The following is a 14,823-nucleotide window of genomic DNA, read 5'->3' as shown; positions in this document are numbered from 1 at the left end:
AGAAAATCAGTGACTATAATGTGGCATATTTTGGATTCATATGAATAGTGCTATTCGCATGTTGTCTCTTTAATAATGTTACTTTAGAATTTGTGTTTCCTGATATTTTGCCTCTTTTACTTATGAAAATGCTAATTAAAAATAGTGTCTAATGGTATCCTTGTCCTGAATTAGAAATTGAATTTAACCAATCATCTGTTTTCCCATCTGTTATTCCTGCCCCAGTGGAGTCTAGTAGCATGTCAATTCTCTTCAACCCCCCAAATGTCTGAAACCTTAATATGATCAGCAAGTGGATTAGTGGACACCATCAATGTCCATATCCACGCTCTTTCTTTCCCCTTGCTTGGCAGGTTGGGATACACAAAAATCTGACTATTTTGAGGTTATAGCCTCTCATCTTATAGTCAGTCCTCTGTATTTCCAAGGGATCTTTTACTTATGCCTTGTAACACATTCACGGTTTTAAAATAGCAATCTTATTTTCTCAAACTCTCTCAACCAGTCCTCTCACACCATATCCTGAGCATCTTCTAACTGCTTGGTGCCATGATATGTGTGTTCAACATATATTGCCATAATCAATTAATTCTTTTAAACTACCTTACAAAACACATGAAATTATTCTTATTCACAGAATACTAAATAAATTTCTCCTTATTTCCTGTATATTCCTTAAAAATACTTGTATACCTTTTTGACTCAACAAACACTTCTTTTTCTACAATGCCATATAGCCTCTCCAATTTTGCTTCACTCAGGACAATCTGGGACACGCATAGAGACAAAATTTTTCATTCAAAAAAATATTTTATAGAACCCTCCAAACTCAACTTTTTTTGCATTTTTCTAGATATTTACTCATGATCTTTCCAAATTCAGCCAGCTAAATATGTATCAACCTTTAACTTCCACTCAATTTCTGTACTAAGCTTTATATTTTTCTTGTCTGTAAATTTTTGTTGATTTAGCCATCATATCACTTTTCAAAACAGTATTATTAATTCTGTTATATTTTGGAATATAGAAAAGTCATTAACCTATTTCTCAGTATCAGTGTCTAGGCTGTCAATCTGCGGACAGCCTACTTTCTTGTTGTGTAATCTTCAGTTTGGTATTAAAATCTATGATGACTTCAACTCTCCACTGATGCATTTTTCTAAGCATTTAGATTATTACTAATTTTCACAATATATCATCAAAATATTATCATTAACTCCATTTTTATGAGTGATGAGAGCTGTGAAAAATTTAGGAACTCTCTTATTGACAAACGTCATTTTGTACAATATGTGAATGTAGATTTATTGACCTCCAAATTTCACCTATATAACTTCACTAAAAACATGATAGTGGTCTCTGTGGTTCTATGGTTAACTCAAGCCCTAGCTCTCTGCTTTTAGAAAAAGAAGTCAATAGAAAGTCAAAAGAAAATAATTTGGTGTTCAGAGGGTAACACTAATTTACTTTTTCAGAATAAGAAAGTAGTGTGTTTACAAAAGGGAACAGTAAAGAAAGTTATGCCAGTGTTCTCTGTATGAGAGAATTGAGGCATCTCCACCTCTTAGTCATGTATTCTTTAATAAATACCACAGTGTAATAATTTTTGCATGTGTATATGCATATATAATATATATGTAATTGATATATAATGCAATTGTGTGTGTGCATGTCTGCGGCAGAATCAGTTCACAAGGAATTTCTCCAGCTATAGGATGGTATTGGTGGTTTTGTCTTCAGTATTTAATGCCATTTCACTAATGTAATAAACTATTTGAAGTGTATAATTTGTATATGTCCTTCACAACTTGCCTATAATCAATGGTTTTAGTTTTGTGACCAGTTTGATTGTTGAAAATATGTCTTATTTTAATTTGCATTTCTCTGGGGTTTTCTTAAGAAGCTTATTTCATCATTTTCTGTTATAACTCTTTTCTTCTTGGAGAAGCATCAATATTCATACTGATTTGTAGGAGCTAAGAGTAGAACCTGTAAATATCATAAAATCTGCAAAATTCTAATAAGGTATTCACAAGTGGGAGAGGGCATAGTAACAGTTCAAGAAAACCATGCCTTGCAGTGCAGGAGAAATGACAAAGGATACTTTGGCATAGTCAGGATAAGACTATAACAAGGAAGAAGTGGAAATTGAAACTCACAGGGAGTGAAGATGACCTGCTGCATATCTGAAGAGAGGAAAATTGCCTAAGGGCCCTGCTCCATGTGGTCCACCGAACACGTCTCACAAATTTCAGGAGAAAAAAAATATATACTGTGGCCTATTGTAGACGAGGCTACTACTATTGGTAAATTCTCTTTAAACAAAGAGAAAAACAAATGTTTACAAGAATACAGTCTCTTGAAAGTTCTAACTCATTAGGCTGGATTCAAGCTATATAATTTTAACATATTTAACAATCTTCAATATCTACTTACATTCACATTTAAATCTGAGAAATAAATTCAAATAAAATAATTTTCATGCTGTATTTTGGAATTGTTACTTGTATATTTAGGATTAAGGGAAAATATTTTACATAAATTTCCATTGAAATCATAATATACATTTTGTTTTACTAAATTTTTCATAATGTTTTACTTATTATTCTATGAATGTCTAATTCCAAAATTAATATTTTAATGGTATATATACTAAATTATTAATTTTTGGATACTACATACTATATGTACTATTAAGATATTAATTTTGGAATTAGACATTCATAGAATAATAACTAAAACATTATGGAAAATTTACTAAAACAAAATATATACATAAAGCCAGGGCTAGGGCTCACAGACCCCTCGAGGCTGTTGTACCAAGTGGGTCACAAACCCTCCACACGCAGGTCCACAAGCTAGGCAATAGGAAAAGGTCCTGGGAGCTGTGGGTGAAGAATCAATAGGCTTTATTCAGAGTTAGGAGCAGCCGCCCTTGTGGCTTCCCGGAGTGTCTCTGGAAGCTTCCTGTATCAGAGCCGTTAGTCCATTATACTCAAGTCCGTTAGTCCATTATACTCAAGTCCGTAACCCAAAACACCTCCAGCGGTGGCTGCAGCCCAGAGTAGAAGGGGTCAGAAGGGAAAGGCGGGGGCACAACATTGCTGCAGGCCCTGCCCACAACAGATACTCAGCAAGATTCTGAACATCTGAGGGCCCCTTACCATTTTTCTCTGTTACACTTCTCTCTGTGTAAGGGAGATGCAAAAAAAGGATTACTCAAAGCACCATGAATATGATGAGAAGCCTGGAGGGGATGTACCTCAGTAACTCCTCTGTTAGAAGGAACAAACTGGGTGCAGCAGCTGCCATTCTAAGTTAGCTGCTGTTTTTTATTGTAAAGACAAGGAAGTTTCACAAGAAAATTCAGTTGATTCAATAATTACAAAAGGACCCAAGGACATGGGCAGTGTTACAAAAGTTTTCTATGGCTAAGTATAGCTTAACAATGGAAACTAGTAATATCAGTAAAATTAACAATGTGACATTCCAAAGTACAATTAGTGAAAAGCTAAGTTAGTCAAACTGGCTCATTATCTAAACAATAACCTCTCCTTAAGCAAAAGTTACATTCTTATAGTAAAATCTAAGTACAATTATCTCTAAAGTTTCCCCCAACATACAGCTTGCTCTAGTAAAACATTTTTTTCACATCATTTCCTTCAGCAATTCTTAAAATCTCTTAACAGGATCAGTATGACAACCACCTGCTAGCTCTAAAATCATTAAAGTATACAATCCCATACCTAAGCAGTGATTAGAGTTGATTAGATGGGCTTTTGCCCTCTGGCTGTAGGCCATTGCCTCCTACCTGAGGGCTTTTGCCCCATATATGTATTTATCGAAAAATCCTATTCTAAAATCAAATGAGAATCAAGATTTCTAATGCTCCACATTTCTATATTTTCCCAATAGCCCCCTCCTGCTCCCTCTCCTCTCACCTTTCCACCTCTAGTTTCCTAAAAGTTCAGCATATTTCTGTGATTCTTGTTTGTTTGTTCCTTTCTCTCTCTCTCTTTATTGTCCATTTGTTTATTTATGGATTCAGCTCCCAGTTATGAGTGAGAACATACAGTATTTCTCTTTCTGTACGTGGGTTGTTTCACTTAGTATAATTTTCTCCAGGCTCATCCATGTTGTTGCAAATGGTAGAATTTCATTCTTTTTTATGACTGAGTAGTATTCCATTGTGTATATAGACAAGATGTGGAGAAAGAGGAACCCTCCTGCACTGTTGGTGGCACTATAAATTAGTACACCCATTATGGAGAACAGTATGGAGGTGCCATTGCGATTTTAAGATGGATTCATTAAATCTTAGATCATTTTGGATAGTGTGAACACTTTAACATCTTAAAATGGGTTGAAACAAACCTAAGATCTAAAACCATAAAACACATAAAAAGAAACATAGGAAAAATGCTTCTTGACATTGGCCTTGGCAATTACTTCTTAGATAAGACACCAAAAGCACATGCACCAAAAGTAAAAATAGACAAGTGGGATTATGTCAAACTAAAAACTTCTGCATAGCAAAGGAAACAATCAACTAATGAAAAGGCAACCTATGGAATGGGAAAAAATTGCAAACCATTTATCTGACAAAGGGTTAATATACCAAAATATAAGCAACTCCTACAACTAAATAGTATAATAGTAATGATAACAACAATGACAACACAATTACAAAAATGGGCCAAAGCACTAAATAGACATTTCTCCAACGAAAATATACAAATGGCCAAAGGTACATGAGAAGGTGCTCAACTAATCATCAGGGAAATGAAAATCAAAACCACAAAGAGCTCTCACCTCATATCTGTTAGGGTTGCTACTATCAAAAAAGCAAAGATAATGTGCAAAGAATGTAGAGTAAAAGGGACACATACATTGTTGGTGAGGTTGTTAATTGGTGCAGCCACTATGGAAAACCCTATGTAGGTTCCTCAGAAAATTAAAAATAAAACTACCTTATAGCCAGCAATCCCTCTTCTGGGTATGTATCCAAAGAATTTGAAAGTGAGGTCTTGAAAAGATAGGTTTACAATCATGTTCATTGCAGCATTAGTCACAATAGGCAAGACATGAGAGTAACTTAAACTTCCATCCATGGGTGAATGGATAAAGAAAATGTGGTATATACTTAAATGGAATATTATTCAGACTTAAAAAAAAGGAAATCCTGCTATTGCAACAACATGAATGAACCTGGAGGACATTATGCAAAGTGAAATAAGCCAGGCACAAAAGGAGAAATGCTGCATGACACCACTTACATAATAAATCTAAAATAGTCAAACTCATAGAAGCAGAAAGAGGAATAGTGTTTGCCAGGAGCTGAGAAAAAGGGAAAACAGGGAGAGATTAGTCAAAGGGCACAAAGTTTCAATTACAAAAGTTTGATAAGTCCCAGATATCTACTGTACAGAATAGTGCCTGTAGTTAACAATCCTGTACTGTGCACTTAAAAATTTGCTGAAAGGGAAGATCTTATGTGAAGTGTTCTCATCACTTACACAAATAATAAAAATAACAGTAATAATAGGGCAGAAGAAAAGAGGTGATGGATAGGTTTATGGCACAGATTGTGGTGATGGTTTCATGGGTGAATACTTACCTTCAAGCTCATCAAGTTGTAAACATTAAATATGTGTAGCATTCTGTAAGCTTGTCATACCTCAAAAAGGTGGTTTTTAAAAAATTGAAGGTTAGTTTTTCCAAACGCTTTTTTATCCATTAATAAAATTTTAGTGTCTTTTCTCTCCTTTTTCTTTTAACCTGCTAATATTGTACATGCCATTTATAAATTTCTTCTTAAGCCCTCCTTACACCCTTGAGTTAATTTCAATTTGGTACTATTTTAAGTTTCCTTGCTCATCATTAATTCCTTTTTGCTCATTTTTTTTTAGAAAAACTTACCTTCGTACTCGTGAGTGATTATGGACTTTGAATTTATTTCTCCTTTAGCCCATTTCTGATAACGTTATGTTGGCCGTAAGAGTCTTTCTCTTTTCTTTCCTTCCTTCCTTCCTTCATTCCTTTTGTAGCCTATGAAAAAAAGAAAGGTTTAATGTTTGAAATTTTGCTAGAATATGTGTTTAAAATTATATCGGTCTAGTAATATCTTTGGGCAAATGTGTCTTCAACCATTGTCTTAATGCTGTTGAGAGACAAATTTATAAGATGAATAATATGCTCTGGTTAGTAAATTTGTCTTTTACAGGTCTATGGGCATGTTATTCTGAAACTATTTCATGTGTTTACTAAGATTAATAAAATAAGTAAACACTGAGTGTGACACAGTTTTCTCAGTGTTGAAGAAAGGATTTAGAAATAGAGAATAAATATGTTTGTGTGTGTGTCAGTATACACAAATATATTTCCTAAAATTGTCCAATAAGAAGGCCTAGAACCCAAGAGCAATAAACACACTGAACATACACATCTTGAGTTTTATATGTCATTTTCTTATTTATTAATTTTATGGCTGGTGAACCCATGACCTTGGTGTTATAAGTCACAGTCCAACCAACTGAGCTAACCAGCCAGCCCCATATGTCATTTTCTAATAAATTAAACAGAATTCTTTGGAAAATTAGTTAATTCCAAGTTTGAGGAAGTGAAAATAGAAATTGAGTCTAAAACATCTTCGCTGCCAGATAGTAAAAAGCTTTCAAAAATGATAGGGCCATGTTTAAAAGACACAGGCGCCAATGTGAAGAAGTTTCTAAAATGTGTAGCGATTCATGCAACAACATAAGCAATACTAATTGAATAGAACATGTAAAATGGAGTAGATTTATATGATACTACTATGTATTTAATAAATATGTAATTTATTCAATTTATTTAATTAATTTATTAATTAATTGAGCAATTATCGTTAATCAATCCCTTAAATTCTAATTAATAAAGAAGGAATAATAAATATTTTTTAATTGACCACTTTCTTTAATATTGACATTTTATACAACCATAACAAAATTATCAAACTAGGAAATCTTATTAAAATTTTGCCCATTATCCTTCTAATATCTTTTTTTCTATCAAGTTTACAATCCAGGTAAATTGCATTTATCTGTCCAGTCTCCTTACTTCCAGTTTGTGATGGTTCCTACAGCCTATCTTAGTCTTTCATCTATGAAGAGTACTGGTTAGTTATTTTTTACAATATCCCTCAATTTGGATTTATCTGATATTTTCTCACTATTACAGTGAAATTATTTCATTTTTGGTAAAAATACTACAGAAGTGATCTTCTTTCCTGTGGCATATCAGGAGGTACATGATGTAGATAGGTGATTACTAGTGAGAGTAATTTTGATCACTTAGTAAAGATGGTGTTTCCAGGTTTTTCCCTACTTTCACTTTTGTAATTAATAAGTATTTTGTTGGGAGAAATCTTGAGAGTATGCAAATTATACTAATGATATGTTTGCCCATACTTTTATAATCCCATACAATAGAATTTTAATAAATGTAGAAAGAATAATAGAAATAGAAAATCACCATTAAGCAAACCTCAGAGAAATGATCAATGTAAGGGATGTTAATTTGCAAATTTTTTTATGTGTAAAATTATTCATTAAAAAATTAAAGATAATTGGGAGGTTTGGCTGAAAGAACATAACCATAGGGCTTAGCTGTGCAGTCTGGTTGCATGAAAAAGGGGCAAGCTTGTATGTGGGGAAGAAGAGTTGAGCTAGGAGGCACCAACTAGGCAAAACCAAGAACTAGACTCAAAAACATGTTGGTCTACTCTCCATGTATCTTAAACATTCATCATACTTCCTTTTCTGTGTTATTTTCTGAGAATTTAATTCTAAATAATAACTTCAGATTTTTCTTCTGGGTCGCTATTCTTTCTATAGCTGTGTCTAACTACTCTTTAACCTATCCACTGATTTTTAAGTTTCATTTGTTGAATTCTTTATTTCTAGAATTGTATTTGGTTCTTATGAAATTTTTATGATTCTTTTTCAGAATATTTCTTGTTCATATTTTCAGATTTCACTATTATACCTTTAAACATGGCATACTAAATCATTTTATATGTTATTTCAAGTAATGCTAATATTTGAAATCATCATGCTAATGTTTCTAGTCTCTCTTGCTTTTGCTGGTTCTCAAACGTGAAATCATCTTCTGGTATCAAGAGGTTCTGATTTACCTTGAAATTTGACCTCTAGTCATTAAGAGTTACTTATTTACCTTGGAATTTTACATGTGCAATTATTTTAAAACTAGGGCCAAAGACTTTCCAAAGAGGCTTTTCTAGCTTCTCTGAATTGGACCTACACATGAGGGATGACTGTGCTAATTATTCTCAGGGGAGATTTTTTTCATCCACACTGTGCCAAGTGAAGGCAGGCAGTCCTTGCTGTAAATGTCTGTGTTATAGAATTCATTTGCAGGAGGGAGGGTGGATCTTGGGATTCCAGCATAATATAAATGTGCATGTGGAGTGTGTATGTGTGTGGTGGGGGGATTTGGGCTAGCGTTTAGACTTTCCTACTTTCCCACCTCTTTGTATCCTTCAAAGGAACAATTCAAATTCTAGTAAAAGATTGTACTTCAGGATTCCTGTTTTTGCTTTGCTTTGGTAGTCTGCTGATTTTTATTTTCTTGCTAAAGAAAAATGAGTTTTGAAAAAATAATTTTATACTTTATCAAGGATTTTAATTGTTTCAGTTTGCCATAAGTGAAAATATGCCTATGCTTTTTAATTTACGAAAATAAATTCTACTACATAATCTGAACAAGCTCTTCATTTTCTCAGATAATAAAATAATTTAGCAATATTTCCCTAAATGCACATATATTTCAAGATCAATTTCTGAGCTATGCTATGTAGCTTAGCTCTCTGTCTTTGTTTAAAGTTTTCTATAGCATATCGTGAAACTTATCACCTGACTTATCTACCTTATGTGTGTAGACAAATTTATTAATTGTTTTTCTTTTTCTTATCACTTCTAAGTTATTTATCCTGTATAAAAGAAATTTTATCCTCTAAGCTTATAACAAATTACCTCTATTTTCTTAGAGTACTTTTACGGCCCTGTCATATATTCCTGTTTGTTCGTTTGTTTGTTTGTTTGTTTGTTTGTTTTGGCCCTGCTATCTACCAGGTACCACCAGAAATTAGGCAAAATCAATTATGCAGCATTCTTTCATGCCAGCTTTACCTTTGCATCTTCCAAACAAACCTACCGTGGATCTTCTTTTTAGAAAAACAGAAATAGTCTCAAGGACAAAGAGTTTGAAATGTCAATAATTGGTCTTTTTTCTCCAAATGTTGTGATTGAATGTAACCCTTGATATAGTTTATGTCACACTTCATAGAACACATACACATCAATATTCTCTTTTTGTTTTAAATGTGACTTTTCAACCTGCTGAAATACCCATTCTTAAAGACTTAGCTAAAGCATTATGTTGTTGTTTCTTTTCTCCACCAAGCAACCTCCTTCATGGGCTTTGCCCCTCCTCAGTTAATTCCTCCCTTCCAAGACCCATCTTTCTTATGTTTGTAGAATAAATGTTGGTTAACAGATTTAACTTCTGCAATAATCTGTGAACTCATTTGAAATTGGAACTACATCACAGTTGTCTCTTTAAGCCCTGTGCATAGTATAGAAACTGGCATATACCAAGTGCTAAACATTATTCCTTTAAGGTATGAAATAATAAAGGATTCCAAGAGAAATCGGAATTGCTTTGAAATATGGATGGATGCATGGACACAGAATCTATTATTTCTAAATTTTTCCTCTCTTCTGAGATTGACATATTCACACTCCCAATAGATACCTTCACAGACATATCCAATTATTAATCCACACACTGCAGGTCCAAAAATTTCATCATAGCCACTTCTACTTTTGTGTTTGCTAGAATCTTTGCTAGAGTCATTATCATACTCTGGCCCCTCAAAGTACAAACTGAGATTTCCTTTTTTTTAACTGCTGGTCACCTCTCACTTCTCATCAGTCATATGAACTCTCATTGTATGCTTTCTATCTATAAGCCAACATTGTATTCTGCTTGTCATATTCATCAAATTTTCCTGATATAAATTTAACTTATCTCACTATTTATGTTCTCTATTCTCTACAAATTAAAGCCCATTTAGATGCCTGAGTAGTTTTATTAAAGGACACATATGATCGTCTCCTGAACCTGATTTGAGAACCTGAGTGAGCATCTTTTTTGGAGATTAAAATTGACCCAATAGCAGAGCATTCAAGGTCCTCGAAAGTCTCCTGTTTTAACCAATATTTTACTTTTCTACTCTGTTCCTGTGTCACCCTGAACTCCATACATAGCAAACTAACTATAACTGTGTGCTATAATTTCCGCATGTTGATATTTTATCTTAAGTTTTCCCACTCATCTTGAGTAGACAACCTCTGCCAAATTGAAATGCCTGCTCAACTGAAATGCCTGCTCCATTACAGAAGCTTTTTCTAATTCCTTTCACATAGGAGTGACAGCATCTTCTTCTGGGGTCCTGAAACAGTGTAACTTCTGTTAATAGTATATTCTGCCTTTTATTATATGACACATGTGTCCTATCAACATACGAGTATGTAACCAGCCTTAGGCAAGACCTACATCTTTATGTTTCCACAAATGATCAATCTTCATGTTCCACAAGATATACCATACTATTTACTGGACTTTCTTAAATAAGTTCTTCTATTATATTTAAGAATTATCAACACAAAAATATGAAATTTTCTGTATTTTAACATATTTAAAAGAGTTCTTAGAATACTGGAATGAATTCCTCCCAAATATTTAAATAGTTCTTATCTCCTTTTGAACAAGTTTTATATAGCACTGTGCCCAGCCAACAACAGTGACAAAGTTCTCTGCACATAAAGGTCAATTCCTATCACTGGAAATTAATATTTAACTTCTGTGTCTAAATTGCCACTCCAACTCTGTGCCCAGCACGCACTCTACCTCCGCCAAGCATATGTGAGGGAGCTGCTGTCATGGTGTCTGAGAAGTGGGCTTCTGCACTCCTGCTGCTGCAGCTCTGCTGTGCTGGCTGTGGACTCTGTGGGAAGGTCCTGGTGTGGCCCTCTGATATGAGCCACTGGCTTAATGTCGAGATCATTCTCAAGGAACTCACAGACAGGGGCCATGAGGTGACAGTGTTGACTCCTTCAGCGACTTTCCTCGTTGACCACAGCAAACCTTCTGCACTGAACTTCGAGGTGGTCCCTGTAACATACGACAAAAACAGCATTTTGAATATACTGAATGATTTTTTAGAAGTAGCTGTTACTCTCATGCCAACATTATCACCCTGGCAATCAGCAATAAAACTGCAAGAATTCTTTCTTCGAATAACTGAAATTAATAGAATTCTCTGTGAGAATATTGTCTACAATCAGTCACTGATGAGGAAGCTCCAGGAAAGCAACTATGATGTAATGCTTATAGACCCTATGTTTGTTGGTGGAGAACTGGTGGCTGAATTTCTTGCAGTCCCTTTTGTGTACACGCTAAGGATCTCTATTGGTAACACTATAGAGAAATATTGTGGGCAACTTCCAACTCCACCTTCCTATGTGCCTGTTGCCATGGGGGGACTAGTAGACAAAATGACCTTCATGGAAAGAGTGAAAAATGTAATGCTCGAACTTTATTTAAATTTCTGGCTCCAGCAATTTGACTTTCATTTTTGGGATCAGTTTTACAGTGGAGCATTAGGTAAGAGACTCTGATTTCCATACAATCTAGTTATCAAAAGACAGTTTTTTTAAAATTAGAGAAAAATGAAAGGAATACATTTTCAGAACTTCAATTTTCACATAAAACTCTACAAGTGATAGCAATGAACTATTTATCAATAACTAATTGGGGGCAGGGAATCAGAAATATCTTGACATGATTACTCTTTCTATACAATTATCAAACTATTTTGTAAGATACCTTGATACTTAATAGATTGTTTTTAAAACAAACCAAACAAAATGACACACATAAATAATCGTCAAATCAATGGGAGATGTATTTTTTGTCAGACATAGGTTGTCTCAAATACATTCAGTATGCTGAGTTTTCATATTTGAGGAAGTTCAACCTATTACTGGGAAAGAGAGTATAATGTTTGTCATAAAAGTAAGAAAATTTCCTTCTTGCCTGATGCCAGTAATAAATTGAAATGTGAGCTATATTAACCATGGGATTACAATTCTTATATGATTTACTTTTCCTGGAGTTTATTCCACAGATTTTTGAGAATCAGATTATGACTCTCAATTTTGTACCATTCTCTTGTTGGACAAGGGTAACTGCCAATATTGCATTTCTGATAACTTTGGGATGAAATTTCACTGAGTCCTATGTGAATGGTTTCATTATGGCTGTCCATATAGGAAAGTTTCTTAGTATGGTTTATACTCTAGGGAGTATTATACAGAACCTGAAAAATTCAGTGGAAAGCTGAAAAAGAGTTTTGGTTTTTTTTTTTATTTTTAGGGGTTAAGAGATAGTAAATTTTTTACTTTATTGATTATACTTATACCACCTCTTTTTAATTCTGGGTCTTTTCTGCTATTTTGTGCTTTTGATTTTTTTTTATTCTATCATAATTGATTATACATATTTTTAGAATTCGGTGTTGACATGACATATGTGGATCAAATCAATATTACTAGTATGAATATTGCTACAAATTGTACTTATTCTTTATGCCCTTTGTCCAATCTCTCCCCATCCCTCTCTACCTCCCCCCTCCCACTACTGATAACTCTAGATTTCTTCTCTCTCTCTGAAAGAGTAATGGTTACTCTGTTGATTGTTGCCTAGATGATCTGTCCAATGCTGAGAGGTGTGTTGAGGTCCCCCAATATTATCATAGAGCAGATGCTTCTTCTGTCACTCTGGAATGAGCTTTCTGGAGAGAGACATCCTTTTCTTTTCTTTGGTCTCTGCTTGTGACTCTCCTTATTTCGATGCACTCCAGTGGCTGGTGGACCATCTGTTGTGACTGTGACATCTAGACACTTTTGCAGCAGCCATGGTTACTGTGGTGCCTGTGGTGGGCCACCCACATGGAGAGAATGTTTTTGGTATGCTCCTTGGCACTGGTGATGTGCCTGGTTTTGGAAGTGGGATCTGGTCCCTGGCTCTATGCCCCAGACCCATAACAGGCCCCAAGGTGCTGGTGGTGTGCCTGGACTGTAATTAATTTTGTGTCCTTTGCTTACTTTTAAAACAGGGGAACTTTCTGTGGGGACCAGTACTTGAGCTGTGTGATTCAGCTAAAGTGCTGCTTTGCTGTTTCCCTAGGGAGAGCTTTTTGTGCATCTCAGGGTTTAATGGTTGACCTTATAGGTACTTCTGGCTCTCCAGAGACCCGGTGCACCTGGGTTGTGTAGAAACTCTGATCTGGACCTGAGTTTTTTCATCAAACTGCACCCCATGCTATTCTGCACTCCTGACCAGTCTCCTCTGAGTGGTCTTGCACTGATTGGGGGATGGTTTGGCTGTCCTTGCTGTGTCCCAGTGTTCTCCTGGTGGGCCAGTCTTACCCACCACCCATGCTCCAAACACTTTGTATGGGATGGGTCCTGCATTGGTCCCTTGCAATGACTCACAGGCCTCTGAATGGCTCCCCTTTTTCAGCAGTCTTGGCTCCTTGCTCATGCGTGGGTCCTTGGGAAACCTATTAGTGGTCTTGCTGTCCTGGGGGCACAAAAGCCCTATTCTCTCCCTGCTGCCTCCAAGTAACTCCATCTGAAGGGCACAGCTGCAGCTTCTGGTGCTCCTGCTCCATGAGCTCAGCAGCTCCAGCCTTAAAGTGGCCACAGCCCAAAACACTCTGAGCAGTTTTTTTCTTTCTCTCATGGTGGTTTCTCCTGCCTTCATGCACTCCCTAGGTCTCTCCTCCTCTTCCCCTGAGCTCCAGTGGCTCCAGCTTGATTGTTGTTACATTTTTTCTGTGGTTTCGCTTTGTAATTCATATACCCAGCTCTCATCTGAATCTGAGAGTCAAAAGCAGCTTCCACTCAAACTATTTTTCAGAATCCTGAGGGAACATGAACTAACAAAAGATGACATTGTATATTAAAAATATTAGTTAACTATCTTGATTGTATTAATTTGCTACAGATGCTATAACTAAATACCATAGACTGGGTGGCTTAAATAACAAAAATTTATTTTAGCACAATTCTGGAGGCCAGAAGTCCAAGATTAAGTGTTGCCAGGGCTGGTTTCTCTTGTAGCTTCTCTTCTGGGCTTGCAGATAGCCACCTTCTTGTGTCCTCACATTGCTCTTTTCTCTGCACATGTGCATCCCTGGTTTCTCTTCCTCTTCTTGGAAGGACACCAGTCATATTGAGTTAGGCCCCCACCCCTAACTCATTTATCCTTAATCACCTCTAAAGGCCCTAACTCCAAATACAGTCAAGCATCAACATATGAATTTGGGGGGAACACAATTCAGGCCATAATACTAATTTTCTAATAGATATGTTGTTTCATTGAACTAATGTTAAGGAGCCCAGTTTAAAAATTCTTAGCTTTAGACATGATTTTGAATTTATACTGCATTAAATATTTTAACAACCTGTAAGCACTGTCTTACAGTGTGCTAGGAAGGAAGTGTGTTAGACTCTTTGAATTTAAGGTAAATATGACCAGGATCTTGGCCACTATTCTGCCTTTAGAGATAAATTGAAGAGGTAGAACAAAAACATATCATTGTGAAGCTTTAGTATGACAGGGTTATGAAAAAGGCTTTCTGGGAACACACAAGAGCAAGAGAAAACAGAAATGTTATAAGATAATAATGGGTAAAAA

The 14,823-nt window shown here is 35.4% G+C and overlaps 1 protein-coding gene across 5 annotated transcripts in view; it reads left to right on the top strand.

Annotated features, from left to right (window-relative positions):
• Window positions 1-14,823, top strand: part of LOC134385971 (UDP-glucuronosyltransferase 2A1) — a 50,792-nt gene that overhangs the window by 18,227 nt on the left and 17,742 nt on the right. Inside the window, exon 1 of one of the 5 annotated variants that reach the window (XM_063107800.1) lies at window positions 11,001-11,724. The exons of the other annotated variants lie outside the window; for them this stretch is intronic. Within the exon in view, the coding sequence (XP_062963870.1) occupies window positions 11,001-11,724 (724 nt within the window). Of the gene's footprint in view, window positions 1-11,000; window positions 11,725-14,823 lie in introns of those variants that run through there. 5 annotated transcript variants of the gene reach the window in all.

The sequence above is a fragment of the Cynocephalus volans genome, chromosome 9 (genome assembly GCF_027409185.1).
Source record: "Cynocephalus volans isolate mCynVol1 chromosome 9, mCynVol1.pri, whole genome shotgun sequence".
NCBI classification, from domain to species: domain Eukaryota; kingdom Metazoa; phylum Chordata; class Mammalia; order Dermoptera; family Cynocephalidae; genus Cynocephalus; species Cynocephalus volans.
Note: the sequence above shows the minus strand (reverse complement) of the source record. Positions and strands in the feature narration are given on the sequence as shown.